General features: G+C 52.7%; 1 protein-coding gene across 4 annotated transcripts in view; it reads left to right on the forward strand.

The window, feature by feature from the left end:
* The window catches only part of AKT2 (AKT serine/threonine kinase 2), a 52,493-nt gene that overhangs the window by 25,243 nt on the left and 5,801 nt on the right, over positions 1-21,449 (forward strand). For all 4 annotated transcript variants that reach the window (XM_025366643.1, XM_025366646.1, XM_025366645.1 and 1 more), the window contains 7 exons: positions 1,436-1,564; positions 3,223-3,334; positions 15,777-15,930; positions 16,399-16,530; positions 18,367-18,432; positions 19,428-19,496; positions 20,313-20,435. In XM_025366643.1, the coding sequence (XP_025222428.1) occupies positions 1,436-1,564; positions 3,223-3,334; positions 15,777-15,930; positions 16,399-16,530; positions 18,367-18,432; positions 19,428-19,496; positions 20,313-20,435 (785 nt within the window). The remainder of the gene's footprint in view (positions 1-1,435; positions 1,565-3,222; positions 3,335-15,776; positions 15,931-16,398; positions 16,531-18,366; positions 18,433-19,427; positions 19,497-20,312; positions 20,436-21,449) is intronic.

Genomic DNA, 21,449 nt, shown 5'->3' on the forward strand with positions numbered 1-21,449 from the left:
TAAAAAAAATTTTTTGTGGAGACTGGATTTCACTGTGTTGCCCAGGCTGGTCTCAAACTCCAGACTTAAGCCTGCCTCAGCCTCCTAAAGTACTAGGATTTTACAGGTGGGAGCCACTGTGCTGGCCTTTAATAGCAATGTTGAGGTAAAATTGATGCACTCCATTATTCATCTATTTAAAGTATACAGTTCAGTGGCTTTTAGTGTATTCAGAGTTGTGCATCCGTCACCATAGTCAGTTTGCTTTTGTTTTTGTTTTTGTTTTTTTTTGAGACGGAGTTTCGCTCTTGTTGCCCAGGCTGGAGTGCAATGGTGCGATCTCGGCTCACTGCAACCTCCGCCTCCCGGGTTCAAGGAGTCTCTGCCTCAGACTCACAAGTAGCTGGGATTACAGGCGTGCACCACCATGCCTAGCTAATTTTGTATTTTTAGTAGAGATGGGGTTTCTCCATGATTGTCAGGCTGTTCTTGAACTCCCGACCTCAGGTGATCCACCTGCCTCGGCCTCCCAAAGTGCTGGGATTACAGGCGTGAGCCACCACGCCAGGCCCTACTTTTCATCTCTATAGGTTTGCCTATTCTTGACATTTTGTATAAATGGAATCATAATGATATGTGGTCCCTTTGTGACTGGCTTTTTTCACTTAGCATGAGTTATGGTTCTTCCACATGGCAGCACGTCTCAGTACTTCATTTCTTTTTATGACAGAATGGTTTTCCATTGTATGGATCTGCCACATTTTGTTTATCCATTCGTTGTTGTGGACATTGGGGTTGTTGCCACTTGGTGGCTTTTATGAATAACGCTGTTGTGGACATTTGTGTGTAAGGTTTTGTGTTTCACCATCTCCTTTTAATCCTTAGCAGCTAAGGAGTGGGTTCGTGTGTGTGTGTGTGTGTGTGTGTGTGTGTGTAGGGTACTTGGATATTCGTGGTGAAGAACAGTTGGAAGGAGTCAAGGGGTGCTGGGAGGGTGTGGCAGCAGTGCCACCCCCCTGGCACAGAGGTGTTTTGGCATTTGATCTACCTGCACAGCTTTGTTGGTGAGTCCCAGTCTGTGGGATTTGGCCTTACAGGGCCACGGGGCAAGTGTGTTTGGAAGCCTGGGCCTCCCCTGGGACCAGGCCAGGAGCTGGCACAGACAGCTTGCTCCTGCAACTGCCAGGAGGCAACTGGTGCCCCAGGACACTGCCGTTGGCACTTTCCTGCCAGGCATGACCTGTGGATCACCCGGGCTCAGCCCAGCGCCCCAGCCTGCGTCAGCAGGGGCCACCTGGAGGGCTCCTCCGGGAGAGGCATTCTCATGTGTCCCCCACGCCCCCCCGCCCCGTGGTACCCCTTGTGAGTCACCATCACACTGGGCCTCCTGCCACCCACCTGGGACATCGCTCAACCTTGTCCTAACCTCTCTCCCTCCCCTCCTGCCTCATTTCAGGTGAATACATCAAGACCTGGAGGCCACGGTACTTCCTGCTGAAGAGCGACGGCTCCTTCATTGGGTACAAGGAGAGGCCCGAGGCCCCTGATCAGACCCTTCCCCCCTTAAACAACTTCTCTGTAGCAGGTGTGTCTTGGGATGAGTGAGTGGGTCAGTGTTCTGGTGCTCACAGAATGGCTGGCAGGTCTTAGGGGCTCGTGGGACTTGGTCATTGAGCCTTGGGCCTCTCCTGGGCCTACCTGCCCTTGGATCCATTTTCGCCCTTCCCCTGCTCTCCCTCCTTGTTAGCTGGCCAGGTGGGGCTGTCCTGCGGGGAGATGCAGAGTGGGAGGGAAGGAGAAGCCAGGGCACTTGCCCACACCCAGCCCCATGCGTCGCCTCCTTGTGGTGCCAGCTTCTGTCGGCCAGGCCTTGGGGTCCCCAGCTGGTGGCAGGTGCCTCCCATCCTGCGCTTTGGTAACAGCCTCCATCTTCTGTCCCTCGGACGTAGAGGGGTCTCAGCTTCCCACTCAGCCGGTCACAGGGCTGGCCTCGCAACATCTGTCCCTCCGTGATACCCAAAGGGATGCCTTCCAACCAGACCCTGGCAGTGAAGTTTCACAAGCCCCAAGCCCTTGACTGAGCCTTGGAGAATACAGTCCTATCGACACCCCTGCCCCTTTCCTCCTCCTTCCTTCCTTGCTGACCTGATGGGTCACCGTGTCCTGTTGTTCTGCCTGCTAAGAACATTACAGAGGCACCCCCATCTCCACCGCCAGGGCCTTAGCTCAGACCACCGTCCTCTCCTGCCATGCTCTGGAACCCAGCATCCGTCCCATGCTGCTCTGCGTGAAGCCTTTTCATGGTTGCTCTCCACATGTGCTGGTGACCCTGACACATCTGTTCCCAGCCTCAGTGTCTCGCTAGAACTCACAGCCTGTCCCAGGCTGCTCCTTGGACACGTCTCCCCGAGTGTCTTCTAGGTCCCTCATACCTGCCACATCGCAACCTGACCGTCAGGCCTCTCCCAGCTTTCTATTCCTGTCTCTGTCTCATGGACAGCAGGCCAAGAGGCCTGGGCCTGGTCCTCGGTGCCCTCTCCCCATGGCCTGTCTGCAGGACTCCGCTTTGGTTGGCCCCACCCTCCCTAGCTGGCTCCCCACCTCCCTGGCCTTCTGACCTTCAGTCTCACCCTCTACATGGCAACCAGAGGGATCAGTCTCAATCTGTTTGTGTCCCTACCCTATCTAAAGCCTTCTGTGGCTCCCTGCTGCCCAGAGGACAAAGTCCAGATTCTTTCCCATGGCCTCCAAGGCCCTGCCTGGCTGGCCCCAGCCCACCTCTCCAGGCCTGTCTCTCACTTACCCCTCCTTACCCTTGGAGCAGAATTGGCCACCCGCTGAGGATGTTGAACCTCCTCTCACCTCTGGGCGTCTGTTCTCCATGTACCCTCTAAGTTCCCTTTTCCTTCAGGGCTTAGTTCAGAGAAGCTGCTTCCTCTGGGAAGTCCCCCCATCCCCCAGGCTGGGTTGGATGCTGCCTCTTAGCTTCTGCACACCTCTGGGCTTGTCCCCATCGCGGCCCTGTCTATGGAGCCATCACTCTCTGGTGGGCTCCTCTCTTTCCACACACGCACTAGACCCTGAGCCCCGTGAGAGCAGGGCCAGGGCTGTCTCAGTCCCTAGAGTGTCCCCAGCACCATCTGGCATGGGGCTGGGCCTGTGGGAGGTGGCTCGGGCACTTTGGGCTGCAGGCTGGCAGGGCTGTCCCCTCAGCCCCCTGCTGTCTACTCCCTCTGCCTGCAGAATGCCAGCTGATGAAGACCGAGAGGCCGCGGCCCAACACCTTCGTCATACGCTGCCTGCAGTGGACCACAGTCATCGAGAGGACCTTCCACGTGGATTCTCCAGACGAGAGGTGAGTCTGGGCCTCTGTGTGGCTACCCTTGAGAGGGACCAAGCCTGGTGTGAGGAGGAAAGGTACAGATGGAGATTTTCCCTGGGACCCTACATAGGGGTTTCCAGTCTGCAATTCTGGTGGTGGGGGTGTCTCCCCAGCTGGGGCTGTGAAGAGGTGGGGTTCTTAGTCTGAAGACCCTACTCTGCCCTCAGACTTGTGGGTGCATTGGAATCACAGGCAGAGCTCATGAAAAGTCCAGACCGCTGGGCCTCGCTTCAAGACCTGTGACTACTTGGAAATCTGCCCAGGGTCAGGGAACTACATTCTTTTTTTTTTTGAGATGGAGTTTCACTTTTGTTGCCCAGGCTGGAATGCAGTGGCATGATCTCGGCTCACTGCAACTTCCACCTCCCAGGTTCAAGCGATTCTCCTGCCTCAGCCTCCCGAGTAGCTGGGATTACAGGCGTGCACCACTATGCCCAGCTTAGTTTTTGTATTTTTAGTAGAAAAAGGGCTTCTCCACGTTAGCCAGGCTGGTCTCAAACTCCTGACCTCAGGTGATCCGCTTGCCTTGGCCTCCCAAAGTGCTGGGATTATGGGTGCGAGCCACCATACCCGACCTTCTTTTTTTATTTTTATTTTTCGAGACGGAGTCTTGCTCTGTTGCCTAGGCTGGAGTGCAGTGGCACCATCTCAGCTCACTGCAGCCTCCGCCTCCCAGGTTCAAGTGATTCTCCTGCCTCAGCCTCCCGAGTATCTGGGATTACAGGCACATACCACCACACCTGGCTAATTTTTGTATTTTTAGTAGAGACGGGATTTTGCCATGTTAGCCAGACTGGTCTCAAACTTCTGGCCTCAAGTTATCTGCCTGCCTCGGCCTCCAAAGTGCTGAGATTACAGGCGTGAGCTATCCGCCTGGCAGGAACTACGTTCTTAATGAGCATCTCTATTGATTTTGAGGCAGGTGGTCCAGAGAGTCATTTTAAAAAGATCAATTTAGTAATCAGAAGAGATGATAAAGACTCATCTATTTCAAAACTGAAACAGTGTAAGGTGGAGCTTCCCCCACCCTGCCCTTTCCGTCCACCTCCCCGCCCCCCAGTTAATCACTATTCTTAGGTGCCCTCTAAGAGCAGAGGGAGACCTTTGTGCCCTGCTGCCCTTTTTTTTTTTTTTTTTTTTTAAATACAAAAGGTCGCATTGTACATGCTTCTGGACTTGCTTTTCCCTTAGTGTACCTTGGAGAATTTGCCTTGATATATGGAGAGATGCGGCTGCTTTGTTTCATGTTTTGCTTTCCCTTTTTTTTTGACAATTGGATATGCGTGTCCCAAGTGTGTTTATTTAGCTGTTCTTTATTGTGATGATGGGGGTTGCTTCCGGCTTTTGGCTCATTATAAGCAATGCTGCAGTGAAATAGCCATGTCTGTCTTGTTCGATGTGTGCACAGGTAGACCTGTGTGACGAGTGCTTAGATGCAGGGTTGCCGAGTCACTGGGAAAATGAGTTTGTAGTTTTGCGATGTTTCCATTAGGCGATGTCTGAGAGTGCCCCTGTGGCCTTGTGTTTTCACACGTTTGGATTTGTACCAGTCTGAACAGTGGAAAAATTCAGCACCTTGGGGTGTTTAACTTTCCTTTCTTTCTCTGTGGATGAGTTTGACCCTCAAGGGCCATGTGAGTTTCCTATTCTGAACTGTCTATATTGTCTATTTTTCTGTTGGATAGTTGGTCTTTTTCTTATTTATGTATTAGCTCTTTATATATTAAGGAGCTTAGTCCTTTGTAATCAGTGGGAAATGTTTCTTTTTCCCACTTTGTCCTTTTGGACCTCACTTTGAGAAACAGTCTTCTAGCTTATCTATGGGGTAAGGTTTCAGCAGACCTTCTGGAGAGCCCTAAAATAGTGCCGTCCAAGAACACTTCCGGCCATTGTGGAAACGCCCTGTGTCTGCACTGTCCAGTAGGCACCTTTGCCGATTGCCTGTGCCAATTGCCTGTGCTGACTGCTTGTGCCGATTGAGCATTTGAAATACAGCCACCAAGGAATGGATTTCTTTAGTTTATTTTAATTGATTTAAATAGCCACATATGGCTAGTGGCTACCTTCTTGGACAGTACAGCTCAGGAGCCTACAGTATCATGAGACTTGTTACTATAATCTATACTATAATTATCGTTGCATATCCTCCCAAAGTAAAAAATATACTTGCCCCACTGAGGGGAACAAAATTACCATTTCAAGCCAGCTGAGGTGCTACTCAGTTGAAAACTATGGACCAAAACATGAATGGCCAATAAAAACAGATCAAAACCAGTAGGTGTATAGGTCCTGGGTGTTGGGGGCTGGGTTTTGAAGACTGGATAGGAGTTGGCCACGGAGATAGCAAGGAAGAAAGTTCAGAAGGGACAGCATATGCAAAGGCCTGGAGGTGAAATAGCTCATACATCCCAGCCACCACAGGGGGTTCTGTGTCACTAGAGAACCAAGGGGCCAGGAATGTTGGAAGAGGGGAAGTGGAGGCGCTCGAAGCTGGAGAGCTCAGCCAAGGCCTTGGACTCCAGTTGGAGATCCCCACAGGGCTTGGCAGGTGCTTAATAAATTGGGATTTGTCCCAGGGTTGTTACACGATGCAGGGGGATGATAAACAGGAGCGGCTGATGCAGCAGTACCTGGCAAAGTGTTTTAGTAGGCAGGAGAGATGGTCTTGTTTCCATTTTCACAAGACAGCATGCCCTTTCCTTTACCCAGATTCTGTAGGCTGGAGAGCCCCACCTGCCTTTTCTTCTTGGTACCTGCTGCTGTTGGCAAAGAGAAAACTGCTGGAACTACTAAGAGACCAGGTCCCAGATTTCTGACCTTAACTATGGATGGGTGGAGGGGGTGAGCCAGAAACCCAGCAAGAGGGAGGCCCCCTCCACTCTGCTCCTGGCTGACTGATGCTGTCCTCACAGCTCTGGCCCACATAGGCTGATGTCAGCTGGCCTCTCTTAAGCCTGGGGAGGGAGGCAGGGGTCGCAGGGTAGGTGGGTGCCGGTTGGTGACTGCTCGTTGGCGAGGTGCTGCAGCACCTCCTCACTGGGCTCCTGGTTGCCTCTCCAGCTTGAGAGACCCTCCTCCCTGTCCCCCACTTCACTGCAGACGTGTTTCACTTGGAGAAAAGTTGAAAGAATAGTATAATGAATGGACGTCCAGGTGCCCCACTCCTAGACCCTGCAGGCCTGCATTCACCGTGTCTGCCTCATCTGGGTGTGTTTTATGCTGAACTTGAACTTGTATTCTTACTTAGTGGCACTTCTTAGTGTTTCAGTAGGCATCTCCTAAGAATAAGGACTTTCTCCTACAGAATCATGATGCTGTCACGCCTGAGATGATAATAATTTTTGTTTACTAGTAACTTCTCCTTATCCATGCCATACTTGAATTTCTTTAGTTACCTTTTGAAGGATATGCAACCTTTAGAACATTGTTTTTCAAACCAGGATTCATTCAAGGTACATGTCTTTTTGACTTGTTTTATTTAATCTAGTCCAGCCCTTTGTCTTTTTTTTTCCTCCCCAAAACATTGATTTTTTATTTATTTATTATTTTTTTAACAAGCCAGGCTAGTTGTCTTGTAGAGTGTCACACCTTCTGGGTGTGTCATATTATTGCCTTTTGGTGTTGTTTACTTTTGTTCCCCATGTCTGTATTTCTTGTAAACTAGAATTAGGCCTAAAACAGGGTTGACAAACTAGGGCCCTGCCTTCCATTTTTGTAAATAAAGTTTTATTGGAACATGACCATGTCCATTTGTTCATGAATAGTCTGACTGCTTTTGGCTTACTATGGCTGAGTTAAGTAGTTGTGACAAAGACTGGCTTGCAAAGCCTAAAAAATTTAAATAATTGGCCCTTTTAAATTTTTAATTAAAAATTTTTTTTTTTTTTTTTTTTTTTTTGAGACGAAGTCTTGCTCTGTCACCTGGGCTGGAGTGCAGTGGCCAGATCTCAGCTCACTGCCAGCTCCGCCTCCCAGGTTTACGCCATTCTCCTGCCTCAGCCTCCCGAGTAGCTGGGACTACAGGCGCCCACCACCTCGCCTGGCTAGCTTTTTGTATTTTTTAGTAGAGACGGGGTTTCACCGGGTTAGCCAGGATGGTCTCGATCTCCTGACCTCGTGATCCGCCCGTCTCGGCCTCCCAAAGTGCTGGGATTACAGGCTTGAGCCACCACGCCCGGCAATTAAAATTTTTTAAGTTTAAAACTTTTCTTTAAAATGAGACAAGTTCTTGCTCTGTTGCCCAGGCTGGAGTGCATTGGTGCAATCATAGCTCACTGCAGCCTCAAACTCCTGGGCTTAACCCATCCTTATGCCTCAGGATCCTGAGTAGCTGGGACTACAGGTGCGCACTACCATGCCTGGCTAATTTTTAAATTTTTTTGTGGAAACAGTGTCTTACTGTGTTGTCCAGGCTGGTCTCAAACTCCTGGTCTCAAGCAATCCTCCCTCCTCGACCTCCCAAAGTGCTGGGATTATAGGCACAAACCACCACACCCCGCTTTCTGGTCCTTGATGGAAAAAGTTTGCAGACCCCTGGTCTTGGCAGGCAAGAATACTTAATAGTGCATCAGATGAGTATGATCCTTCTGTTGTTGTTGTTGTGACAGGGTCTGTGTTGCCCAGGCTGCGGTGCAGTGGCAGAATCACGACTCACCACAGCCTCAATCTCCTGGATTTAGGTGATCCTCCCACCCCAGCCTCGCTAGTAGCTAGAACTACAGGCGCCTGCCACCACACCAGGCTAATGTTTGTGTTTTTTGTAGAGATGGGGTTTCACCATGTTGCCCAGGCTGGTCTTGAACTCTGGGCTCAAGTGATCCGCCCATCTTAACCTCCCAGAGTGCTAAGATTACAGCCATGAGCCACTGTGCCTGGCTATGTGTGATCTTTTTGATATAAATCTTTTTTTTTTTTTTCTTCTTCCAGACAAGAGTTTCACTCTTGTTGCCCAGGCTGGAGTACAATGGCGTGATCTTGGCTCACTGCAACATCTTCCTCCTGGGTTCAAGTGATTCTCATGCCTCAGCCTCCCTAGTAGCTGGGATGACAGGCACACACCACCATGACCAGCTCATTTTTTATTTTTAGTAGAGACGGGTTTCTCCATGTTGGTCAGGCTGGTTTCGAACTCCTGACCTCAGGTGATCCGCCTGCCTCGGCCTCCCAAAATGCCGGCATTACAAGTGTGAGCCACCGTGCCTGGCCTTGATGTAAATCTTATGTATTTTCTCTGCTTAGAACTCTGAATGGCTTTTACTATCACTTAGAGTAAACTCCGAGGTCTGTGCTGTGTCCTACAGAGTCCTGTATGATCCAGCGACCTCTCGAGAAACGTTTCCTACCACAGGCACTCTCACTTAGCCGCATGTCTCCTTGCTGTTCCTTAAACATGCCCAGCACATCTCTTGCCCGAGGGCCTCAGCACTTGCTGTGGCATTTGTCTAAGGCCTTCTTTCCTGAGATGCCATCACAGCTCTCCCCGAGTCCATGAGGTCTCTGCCCCAGTGCCGCCGCCCCGGTGCATCCTGCCCTGCCTCCCTTCGCTCTCTTGCCCTTCCCCAGCTGTGCTTTTCTTCACAGCACCTGTCCACCAAGTGGGGCATTTATATTTATTTATGTATCTGGCACACAAATGGGTGTTCAGTAAATGTTTGTTGGATGAAGAAAAAATAATTAAAACAAATTCTCTGAGCTAGATCCTGTTCCGAGGACTTTACATATATTAATTTATTTTATTCTCACAAGGAAGGCTATCCGCACACAGAGAGGGCCCCAGATGCCCTCCAGCTGTAAATGCCCCTCCAGGTCAGGGAGGTGATGGTTAGGGGAGAGTCCCCCCAGTCAGCCGTCACTCCCGGAGTGATGAGGACTTGCTTGTGCATGAAGGACAGCCCTGCCACCTCCGCTTCACCGAGCTTCTCTCTGCGGTGCCCCGCAGGATGGCCCAGGGCTGGGGTTCAGGCCCTGGATTCAGGCCAGCTACCACATCCCTCCCTCAGTGGGGCTCAGTTCCCTGGCTGTTAGGAGGCTCAGGAGAGGAGGTAAACATGAAGGCACTGGCGCAGGGCCTGCCTGTGGCAGCCTTTGGCACACGCAGCGCCAGTGCCTTTCTTACTTCTCTCTCCTCTGCCACCAGCATCTCTTTTGTGGAGGATGCTGGGGTCTCCTCTCACTACCCCCAGTCTGTAGCCCGCACAGCAGCTACTGACTTCAAACAGAAATCGGAGCCTGTTCCCCCGTGACTAAAACCCTTCAGCGACTTCCTGTGGTGCTGAGGATAAGACCGAGATCTCTAACATGGTGGCATGTAGAGCCCGGAGTGGTCTGGGCTTGCCCTCCTCCCTGTCTTCATCTCCTTCACTCCCCTCTGTTGGCTCCACCCATTCTGGCACCTGTGCGCCTTCCACAGACACCCCAGCTTGCTCCTGCCCTGAGGTCTTAGCCACACAGTTCCCTCTGCCTGGGTTCCTTTCCCTCCCAATCCCCTGCCTCCTTCCCTCCATTTCGTTTATTTCACAGCTGTGTGCCAAGGGCCTGTTCTAGGCACTGGGGATGGCCATTGTTCAGGTCCTGGTTTAAAGATCACCTCCTCAGGCCGCCTCTGACTGCCCTCTGAGAAGGAGTCTCCCTGTTTGGCCCCCACCTTGGAGCTTCAACACACTTGTCTTCCCCTTCAGGTCAGGAGCCCCAATGGGCTTGTCCCCTGCTGCATCCTCAGTGCCCTGAACAAGCCTGGTGCACAGAAACACTTCACATTTGCAGGCCGGCTGGGCGAACTCTCATGACAGCCTTCTGAGACCTCACTGTGCCGGGCACTGCTCTCTGCACTTTTATGTCCAGGGTCTCATTTCACCCTGATAGGACCCTCTAGTGCCTCACCCACCGAGGCACAGGAAGGGCACACAGCCTGCCCTGTGTTGGCCTGCAGGAAGGGGCAGAGCTGGGATCCACGCCCAGGCCATCCCCCAGAGCCTGCCCTTTCACCCACTGTGAGGTCCCCAGCTGGTGTGGAAGGCAGGCAGCGCATTGGGCGGCAAGGTCCCCACAGCTCCTGGCCCAGAGCCTGGGCTCGCCCTGTACTGTGCCCTTCCCAGTGTTGGTAGGGCGAATGTGGCTCCCCCCATGTCCCTCCCCTGGCCCCGCGCCCAAATGAGGATGGGAAGGTTCCGAAAAATACCGATGGGAGAAGTGCTCTTGGAGGTAGAAGTGCCTGGGTTGTGTCCCTGGCTTCTGTAGGTGGGCAGATGAGCCTCTCTGTGCTTCGGTCTTGTCGTTTAGCATGAAGTGAATGGCAGTACCTACTACACAGGGTTGCGGGAGGGTGACAGGAGTCCTCCCACAGAGCACACAGTGGCACCAGCCTCCGCAAGTGGAAGGTGTTCGTGGGACTGCTGTTGAGGGGCGGGGCTGGGGGCCCCTCTCTGAAAGGCGGGTGCAGATCATGGCTTCCGAGGAGAGTTCTTCTTCGCTTTGCCCCTGGGCTCCCTGGCTGGGTCCCACGAACCTTGCCTAGCGAGGGCCCCTGCTTTACCCTCCTGGGTCTCAGGTAGCTTTCAGCAGCTTCGCTGAGGCTCAGGGACAGGCGGGTGGTGCTAAGGAGGAGTAGGCTGTGCACAGGCGAGTCCCAGCTCTGCCACGTCCCTGCTGTGTGACCTTCACAGGTGACTCCACCTCCGTGTGCCTCGGTCCCCACAGCAGAAATGCTGGCTCTTGAGAATTGCAGTGCTCTTGAGAGTCAAGCAAGGTGGTGTCTGGAGCTGGCCATTCAGTATTGTTATTTTTACAGTCGTGGTTTCCCCAGGGCTCTCCTCTGGGGGCTAGAAGATACTTGAGGCCCAGCTTCAGGGGGAGCTCCCCTTTGCCCCAGACCCCATGTTGCAAACCCTTGAGAAGGATCCTGGACAGAGGCCCTTGCTTTTCGTCTGGAATTCCGAATGCTGCAACCTTGCAACTTTGATCCAGTTAGAATTGGATCGGAGGCTTGTCAGGCAGCAGGCGAGCTCCAGTTACTCCCAGATAACCTCCTGCATCGCTGTGGTTTCTGGAGCTCTCTGTAGGGTGGGCAGTGGGAGCCAGGGTAGGTGGGGTAGGCCCGCCCCTGCAGGTGTCTTCGGCACCCTCCCCAAGTTGAGTGCCTTCCGCCCAGCCCTGTGTGCAGTGCTGTGTGCCCGCAGTCCACCAACCTCTTAGCCCCAGGCCCTGGTTGGGACTAAGAGAGCTGGGAGGGCTGAGCTCGTCCAGGTGGCAGAGCCACTCTTGGAGCCCCAGCTGGGGTGGCTCCAGGGCCCGTGCTCCTGATTCCCATCTGGAGTAGCCTCCCAGAGCTGCTTCTGGGCTGGTGGTGTGGCTGTGCCGTCTTTCATGTATTCGGGTTCTCTCCACAGAGGAGACCATCTGTGTTCTCTCCACCCCTCTCTTTGAAAACAAAGATGACACCACGCTGTACATCTTAGTCTGCAATCTGCCATCTTCATGTGACAGTCTCTCAAGATTTTTATATATGAAAGACATATTTTCCTTTTTAATATATTCACTGTATCTCTTAGGAGATCTGTGATTTTTTTTTTTCTCAATCCACCATCATTTACTCAGAGTCAGCATTAAAAAAATTTAAAATTTGTGAGAGGACAACTATGTCTGATAAAGCATATCATGGAAGGCTGGGCACGGTGGCTCACACCTGTAATCCCAGCACTTTGGGAGGCTGAGGCGGGCAGATCATGAGGTCAAGAGATCGAAACCATCCTGGCCAACATGGTGAAACCCTGTCTCTACTAAAAATACAAAAATTAGCTGGGCATGGTGACGGGTGCCTATAGTTCTGGCTACTCTGGAGGCTGAGGCAGGAGAATTGCTTGAACCAGGGAGCCACTGCACTCCAGCCTGGCAACAAAGTGAGACTCTGTCTCCAAAAAGAAAAAAGAAAAAAAAAACCTGTCGTGGGGTCGGCTCCTGCCCCGTGCCCGCCCCCGCTTTTTTTTTTTTTTCTTTTGAAAAACAGGAATATTAGTGTAGCGTTTGGGAATTAGGCTATAATTTGTTCCAAAGAGGGCATGGGTTAAAGCAAGTTGAGAAATACTGGCTTGAGACGTTGGGCCAGGGAGTGCAGAAGCCAACACCTCTCTGCCTGGGTGTGCACCAAGGCTCAGTGTATGCTCTGCCCGGGTCTGCGCTGGGCCTTGCTTCGCCCTGGCTCTGGGACCACCTGGACTTTGGCTGCCTCACTCTTTCATTACCCAAGTATCTACCGAGTATCCACCATGAGTTCTGGGTGCAGAACCATGTTCAAAGCAGGTGGAAATCTCCGCCTCCATGGGGTGGACAGAGATGGGTTGTGGGGACTCCAGTCTCTGAGTGGGTGGGGAGGGCAGCGTGTCTTTTGTGATTCCAGCTACCATGGCTGGAACAACTGCTATTTTTCTGGAATCCGGTTTTTTAATCTGTGCCTCAGTTCCTCCTTTGTAATGGGTGGGAGTGGGAGTGGTTGATGATAGCGAGTGCTTCCCATGTGTTATTAGAGGCTGTTCCTTTTCCTCGACTCCCAGTTCCCTTCCCTGGAGGCAGGCAGGGCTCCAGGATCGTGACCGCTCTGCTGGAGATGTTTGTGCCTGTGTGAGTTTGTGTCCGCAGAAGTTCATTATTTTGTAACTCAGGAGCACAGAACTGTACACTGTTCTTCACCTTCCTTCATTTTGAAATGTTTCATAGAGGCGGGATCTTCCTGTGTTGTCCAGGCTGGTCTGGAATTCCTGGGCTCAAACCATCGTCCAGCCTCTGCCTCCCAAATTGCAGGGATTACAGGAGTGAGCTGCCTCACCCGGCCCTGCACCTTCCTTTTTTCCTTAAGATGTCTCAGGTCATCCCAAGTCAGCATACAGACCTGCCTCTGTCTTTTCCCCCAGCTGCAGAATGTCTCATTGCACAGATGCCTCACAGGCATTCTACCTTACAACAGCCTGTGTGTTAAACACTGCTGTGATATTTCATCAAATCGAAGGTGCTGTCATTGGGGGGGCACCTTATTTCGTATAGTGCCAAGAAAAAGGAGTGCCCAGTTAAGACAGACCCCAACTGTGAGATGCACCTGCATTTCAGCAGTGTCAAAATGTGGAAGAGGGTGCATGGTGGGACGGATGGAAATAGAAGTAGTTTCGCGTGGTACACCAGGAAACGACACTGGGGAGGAATACAGCCCAGCAGGGTGCCCCGGCTTGGATTTTGAAGCCCAATCCCAGCCACTTGTTCCCTGCCTGACCTTGGGTGGGTGCCCCAGTGCCTCAGGAACACAGGAGCAGTGACACTTGCCCTGGGGCGGGGGCCACCCTGGAAGATGCATGTGAAGGGCTGGCTGTACTCCCTGTGGCTTATTTAAATCACTGGGATTTGGGAAGTTGCCTACTTGTACTCTTTGAATTTTCTCATTATTAGTAAACATTTTATTTTTCCTATTGGTCATGTGGGTATTTTCTAGACACAAGCAAAATACACAGAGGGTTCAAAATGCATTGGGTTGAAAACACCTAATTGTGGTGTGGTCAAAAATGGGGGATGTGGACAATTTGGTGTCATTCAGCCTAGTATATTTTTCATTTTGGTCTCTGGTCATTTTCACTTATTAGGCAGAACAGTTTGTAAGTATCCAAAGAAAATTCTTTCCTTTTTTTTGCTGATTGCAGTGGCATGATCATGGCTCACTGCAGCCTCCACCTCCTGGGCTCAAGCAGTTCTCCCACCTCAGCCCCCGAGTAGCTGAGACCACAGGCATGTGCCACCACAACACCTGGCTAATTTTTTATCTTTGGTCTCTACAAAATGGGTATCCGTGTTGCCTAGGCTGGTCTCAAACTTCTGGATGCAAGCCATCCTCCCACCTCAGTCACCCAAAGTGCCAGGATTGCAGGTGTGAGCCACCAAGCCTGGCCCAAAGACAGTTCTTTCCCAGCAAGTTCTAAACCATGAGTGACAGGACTAGTTTGTTGTTTATTTTATTATTATTATTATTTATTATTTTGAGATGGAGTCTCACACTGTTGTCCAGGCTGGAGTGCGATGGTGCGATCTTGGCTCACTGCAACCTCCCCCTCCTGGGTTCAAGTGATTTTCCTGCCTCAGCCTCCCAAGTAGCTGGGACTACAGGCGCATGTCACCACACCTGGCTAATTTTTTGTATTTTTAGTAGAGACTGGGTTTTACTATGTTGGCCAGGCTGGTCTCAAACTCCTGACCTCAAGGGATCCTACGCCTCGGCCTCCCAAAGTGCTGGGATTACAGGCGTGAGCCATCGCACCTGGCCTGTTTTTATTTTTTATTTTTGTTTTTTGAAAACTTTTTTAGAGATGGGTCTTGCTGTGTTGCCCAGGCTGGTCTTGAATGCTTGGGCTCAAGCACTTGACCCACCTCGACCTCCCAAAATGCTGGGATTACAGGTGTGAGCCATATACTTAGCTTCTAGTTGACTGTTTTTAAACCAGGCTCCCTTCTGCTGGGACCTGCTTCCTGTCCACCAGCTTCTCTCCTGTACGTCCCTGGGCTGCCAGGACCTCTGTCCCTGCCATGCAGACTCCCGGCTCCCAGCAGACTGTCCCCTCCAGGGATCCTGCGGGCCAGCTCTTGCCTTGTAATGTCTTTGGCTCCTTTGGCTAATGAATACTGCTGCTTACTCTTGGTTTAACTTTACAAAACATTGGTAACTTATAAACTGGAGCTTGTCATTTGTTCTGAAGAATTTACAGGAGCCCCGTCTCTCCCTCATTCAAGGCTCAGGGTGCTGGCTTATTTTCAAGGGGCTGTGAAAAGAGAGGGTCACTCCTTTTTTATCATTTGCCTGCTGCCTGGCTTCAGATGGCCCTCAGGTCAGGTCACTTTAGGGAAATTGGTGATCTCTCTTTGTATTCCACCTTTTCTTTTTTTTAAGACGGAGTCTTGCTCTGTCACAAGGCTGGAGTACAATGGCGTGATCTGTGCTCACTGCAACTTCTGCCTCCTGGGTTCAAGCAATTCTCCTGCCTCAGCCTCTTGAGTAGCTGGGATTACAGGCGCCTGCCACCATGCCCGGCTAATTTTTGTATTTTTAGTAGAGACGGGGTTTTGCCATGTTGGCCAGGCTGGTCTCGAACTCCTGACCTCGTGATCCATCCGCCTCAGCCTCCCAAAGTGCTGGGATTACAGGCATGAGCCACCGCGCCTGGCCTGCGTTCCACACTTACCCGCTCCTCACCATCACAGTCGGGGGTCTGTGGAGTTTCACTCAGGTCCCTTCAGCTCTCTCTGGTTCTGACAGATCTTGCCCAAATTCCCATGGGTATGTGGTCATTTGCTTGCCTGTTACAGGGGGTGGCTGGGAGGTGGCACTCAGCCCTTTGACTCTGAGGCCCAGGACTCCTGGCTCCTGGGACTCACATGTGTCCCTGCATAGGGAGGAATGGATGCGGGCCATCCAGATGGTTGCCAACAGCCTCAAGCAGCGGGCCCCAGGTGAGGACCCCATGGACTACAAGTGTGGCTCCCCCAGTGACTCCTCCGCGGCCGAGGAGATGGAAGTGGCGGTCAGCAAGGCACGGGCTAAAGTGGTAAGTGCTGGAAGCAGGGGTGGGGCTGCCAGCCTGTGATGCCCCCCACCCCCATTGCTGGCCCTGCTCTCCTTGGTTTCCATACACAGTTCAGGGGGCTCAGCTGAGAGACAACAGAGCTGCCCTGCAGGGTGGGGTGATTTCAGGTGGCAGGTGCCCTCGGGTCTTCTCCGTGCCCGTGGGGGAGGGAGCAACCCTAGGTGGACCCACTGCAGCTTCGTCTTGGGAGGTGGTGAAGACCTGGCTAGCCCCACGTCAGAGCCCAGCCCTCCCAAGGCCCTGTGCCCGCAGAGCCTGGTCTGAAGGCCACTTCAGAACACACAGTTGCTGCCCAGAGCCTCCCTTCCTGCTCCAGCCTAAGCCGTTTGGCAACAGTGTCTTTTGGTTTTCCTCTTTCTTTTGTTAAAATTTCCTCCCATGGGCCGTGAGCCAGGCGCTGACTGCCCCCACTCTCCCTGTCCCTGGCAGACCATGAATGATTTCGACTATCTCAAACTCCTTGGCAAGGGAACCTTTGGCAAAGTCATCCTGGTGCGGGAGAAGGCCACTGGCCGCTACTACGCCATGAAGATCCTGCGGAAGGAAGTCATCATTGCCAAGGTGCGTGCCCCGGGAACTGTGCTTGCTGGCCCCTGCGGGGGCTGCGGTCTGGAGCCTGACCCTGAGGCCTGGACGCTTACCCACGCTTTCTGCTGCCGTGGGCTTATTTCCCCCACGAGTTCCCTCCAGACAGAAAAGGGGGAGCCTGAGGCCCAGAGAGGAGCAGCAGGCCTTGCTACTGAGTCCCCACTTCCACCCTCTGGTAGGGGCTGGGGGTGCCTGTGGAGAGAGCGAGCCTGGGGGCCTCACCCAGCAGGTACTGTCAAGGGAGGCTGGGGCCTGTTGGGGAGGCTGTGAGGACGTTCCTGCTGGGGAGGCCAGGGCTCTGCTCAGGGTATCCCAGTTGGAGGTCGGGCCAAGAATGGAATTCTACTTTTTCCCTTATTTGAAGTTTTTGTAGTGGAAGATTCCAAAGATATTCAAAAATTTAAAAAGAAAATAAATATTACGGACCCCCATGTAGCCACTGTCCAGTTTGACCAGTTATCAGCGTTTAGCCAGCCTTGTTCCCTTAGCTCTGCCTGCCTCTCTTGTTCTGGACTACTTTAAGGCCTGTCTTAGACATCACGTCGCTTCACTCATCCACACTTGAACACGTGCCCTGACAGATGAAGGCTGTAAAGAATATAATCGTGGTGCTGCCATCAGAGCCAGTCACATTAACTGTTCATTCCTGATGTGGTGATCGGGCCTAAGGCAGCATTCCTCAGCCTCAGCACTGTTGACATTTTGGGACAGATTGGTCTGTGCTGTCGGGGCAGCCCTGTGCATTGTAGGGTTTTAGCAGCACCCCTGGCTTCTACGCACTAAAGCCAATAGTAGCTCCCTAGGTTGTGACAATCAAAAATGACTTTTGGGTTGGGTGCTGCAGCGTATGCTTGTAATTCCAGCACTTTAGAAGGCTGAGGTGGGAGGATCGCTGGACTGGGCTCGTTGACCAGCCTGGGCAACAAAGCGAGACCCTGTCTCTATAAAAATAAATTAGCCGGGCATAGTGGCGTGCACCTGCAGTCCCAGCTGCTCAGAAGGCTGAAGTGGGAGGATCAGTTGAGCCTCAGAAGTTGAGGCTGTAGTGACCCATGTTCACACCACTGCACTCCAGCCTGGGCAACAGAACCAGACCCCCAGCTAAAGAAAAAAAAGACATTAGACATTTTCAGGTGTCCCCTGGGGATCAACTTGCCCCAGGGAGAGCCTGTGTGAAGTTGCTGCAGGTGGCTCCAGATTTTTGGAACCTCTCCTGGTGGTTCTGCTGTACAGTCAATTAGAACCTGAATTAGAGTCACCCAGAGGGCTTGTGAGACAGCGCTGGGCCCACCCTGAGTTTCTGACCCAGTGGGCCTGGGGGTAGGTCCCAGGAATTTGCATTGCTGCCAGTTCCCAGGCAGTGCTGATGTGCCCCGTGTGGGGACCACACCCTGAGAAGCACTGCTTTGCTGTCTAGAGCTTCGTTAGGCCCAGTTCCTTCTTTGGGCAAGAGCGCTGTCTAGGTGGGGCTTCCCACAGCCTGTGGTGGCACCTCGGGGCTCTTATGATGTCTGTTTGTCTCCCCTGCAGGGACATCACAAGTATCTTGCCCCTAGCAGCCTGGTCCCTTCATTGTGACATTGCTGCTGACTTTTCACCTGTGGCTTTGAGAGCCACTGATGATCCTCGTCTGGGTCTGTGATTTGCTGAGGGCTTGCAGGCATTCACATTCCACTCCTGTGATTGTTTCTGCATTTATGGCTGGGAATGGAATTGCATTTCACAAGGCCTTGCTCCCCTTCCTGGGTCGGGGTGGGGTGGGCAGGCATGGTGTTGCCCACCAGCCTCTCACCCGCAGTCTGTCTGCAGGATGAAGTCGCTCACACAGTCACCGAGAGCCGGGTCCTCCAGAACACCAGGCACCCGTTCCTCACTGTGAGTTGCCCTCCCTTTCCCAGACAGTGTGAGGCCAGCCTTTGGACAGAGCTCAGAGAAAGAGCCCAAATCTTCTGCTACAAAGCACAGCCTTGGGGGAGGCCAGGCGGCCAGGGCACGGTGTTGCTGCGCCCTGCCAAGTCATCCGAACCGAGACATGTGGGGGTGAGCAGGCTCAGGGAGTGGGAGGGTGACAGCTTCTTCAGAGATGGTGGCTTCGTATAAGCACTTGAACCAACTGAAGATAACACATTATTTGATGGCTGCTGTCTCTATGAGTTAGGGCACTTAGCCCAGCTGGTTGAAGTAGAAATATTATTTTGTTTTTGTTTTTGTTTTCAGATATGCTCATAGAAGCAGATGTGTTAGCATTGTGTTGTCTGTCCGCTTGGACTGAGTAGATGCCTATTTGGGCTGCAGTCTCCATCGAGGCCAGTGGCCACCAGTTAAATGGATTAGATTAAGGATGGCTTATGTGTCATTTCTTTATCTCAGTTGCTGTCCAGGTATCCTATTAAGCCACAGTACTTTTTCAAATAAACTCTTATGAGGTACCTCAGTGTAGAAAACAGAATAGTTGAGTTGTCATGAGCTGAGGGACCCCCTGTCCATCCTGTTGTTGAAGTTGGCTCCCAAGCCTTTGCCACTCCCAGCCACAGCAGACATCACTTGTGTGTGTAAGTTGAACACATTTTACTGTAAAAACAAGAGCCCTGGTTGCTCAGTACAGCTCTAGTTTTCCCCTGGCTGTGCCTGATGGAGGCAGAGGACAAGATGGTTCAGCATGTAACCCTTTCCTACCCGCAGAGCCATGCCTTCACTTAACGCCCCAAAAGGTGCAGCCAGTATGTGAACCCCATCTGGCTGATTCCCGGGGGCCCCAGCCAGGGCAGCGTGTATGTGTGCAGAATAAGCAGGGCTAGGGCCCTGCCCTGGTGTGGCTCAGCAGAGTCCTCCTCCCTCCCACCTCCTACCCTGCTGCCTTCATCCACCAGGCGCTGAAGTACGCCTTCCAGACCCACGACCGCCTGTGCTTCGTGATGGAGTACGCCAACGGTGGCGAGGTGAGCCGCGGCTGCCTTGGCTTTGCCCTCTGGGGCCTTCTTCTTTAGGGTGGGGCGGGTTGGAGAGGAGCTGTGGGTGAGATGGAAGGGTGGAGGGAAATTTCAATGTCATCTTGTGCTCCTCTCCCTTGAGGCAGGCGGCATCATCTCCATTTTGGGGGGCGGTCACTGAGGCTCAGAGAGGTTCAGTGGCTTGCCCAGGTTCACACAGCTAGTGAGTGGGTGGGTCAGGTCCACACCAGTCCAGAGAGGTGTGGAGAGGGCTGTGGGGCAACAGCACTGGGAAGGATGTTAAGACCTTAAAGGCCCCAGAAAAGGCTCCCAAGGGTTAAAACCTAGCAGCCCTCTGTTCCCGTGTCCTTCCGAAGTGGATTCCAGCAGCCACTCAGCTCCCCCTCACAGAGTTACCTCACTTCTGTCACCCACTGCTTGCCTCGCGCCTTCTCTGTGCAGCGGTTGGCACGCCTGTATTGGGATGGGAGGTTTGCTCATCCGTCCGATCTGGGCTTGCCCACGGCCTATTGTTACTTGGTCATGACGTGTGCTTCTCTTTGCCTCCATGCTGTCCTCCCTCCTCTGTCTTGGATGTCCCTGTCATACCCTCTTGTGGGTGTCTCCTGGTGGACCCTCGCCCTTCACCCCCAGCTCTGTGTCACTCGTGAGCTTCTGCGCTGTGCCTTGCTTGGTCCCTGTAGCTGTCACTGGTTCATGACACAGGTGTCACCACATCACTGGGCTGGGGTAGGGGGTTGGGAAGGTGAGGGCAGGTGGGTGGGCTGGGGCCTGACCTCCTCTCCTCACTCCTTCCTCCTGCAGCTGTTCTTCCACCTGTCCCGGGAGCGTGTCTTCACAGAGGAGCGGGCCCGGTTTTATGGTGCAGAGATCGTCTCGGCTCTTGAGTACTTGCACTCGCGGGACGTGGTGTACCGCGACATCAAGGTTAGTGGCAGGGTGTGCACCAGGCTGACCTGTGGCACGCACACCACATGGGACTCACACTGGGGAGGTGGGACTGAGGCCTTCTGCCCTCATTCGCCAAGCTTCCCACCAAGGTCCAGGGTGGTGGTTCTGTAGCAAGTGGCCCCAAGTAGGGACCTTTCCAAGCCTCCCACGAGCACTCCTAGGCCGCTAGTGGAGTGTGAACTGACACAATCCCTACTTTATTTATTTATATTTATTTATTTATGAGGAGTCCTGCTCCGTTCAGTGCAGTGGTGCGATCTCGACTCACTGCAACCTCCGTCTCCTGGGTCCAAGCTATTGTCCTGCCTCAGCCTCCTGAGTAGTTGGGATTACAGGTGCCCGCCACCGTGCCCAGCAAATTTTTGTATTTTTAATAGAGATGGGGTTGCACCATGTTGGCCAGGCTGGTCTCAAACTCCTGACCTCATGATCCACCCGCCTCAGCCTCCCAAAGTGCTGGGATTACAGGTGTGAGCCACCGCACCCAGCCAAGTTTAGAAGATAGTTCGGCAGTGTGTGCACAAGAGAAGTGGGGACACACATTCACCTTAGAAAGTGTCCCCCCCACTCAGCAGCAGGACTCACTGTAGCCCCAACTGGAACAACCCAAGTGCCCACTGTGAGGAGAGGTCAGACCCACTGTGGAGTGTTCGCACAGTGGGGTGCCACACAGCAGTTAGGAATGAGCTACGGCGACACGCGACAGTGTGGACGCATCTCATAGGCTAATGTCGAGGGAAAGCCGCACAGAGGAGGTGAGTCCACAGTTCACAGGTGTGTCTGTGTGCAGTGGCACAGACGGGAAGTAGAGGTTAATTCTTGTGGGGGATGGTCAGTAACTGGGAGGGGCACACAGGGCCTTCCAGGGGGAGATGCCATCTCAGCCTCGCAAGCAGCTGGGACTATAGGTGTGTGCCACCATGCCTGGCTAATTTATTTTTCATATTAAAAAATACGGAGATGGGGTCTTGCTGTGTTGCCCAGGCTGGT

This window comes from Theropithecus gelada, chromosome 19, assembly GCF_003255815.1.
Source record: "Theropithecus gelada isolate Dixy chromosome 19, Tgel_1.0, whole genome shotgun sequence".
NCBI lineage: Eukaryota > Metazoa > Chordata > Mammalia > Primates > Cercopithecidae > Theropithecus > Theropithecus gelada.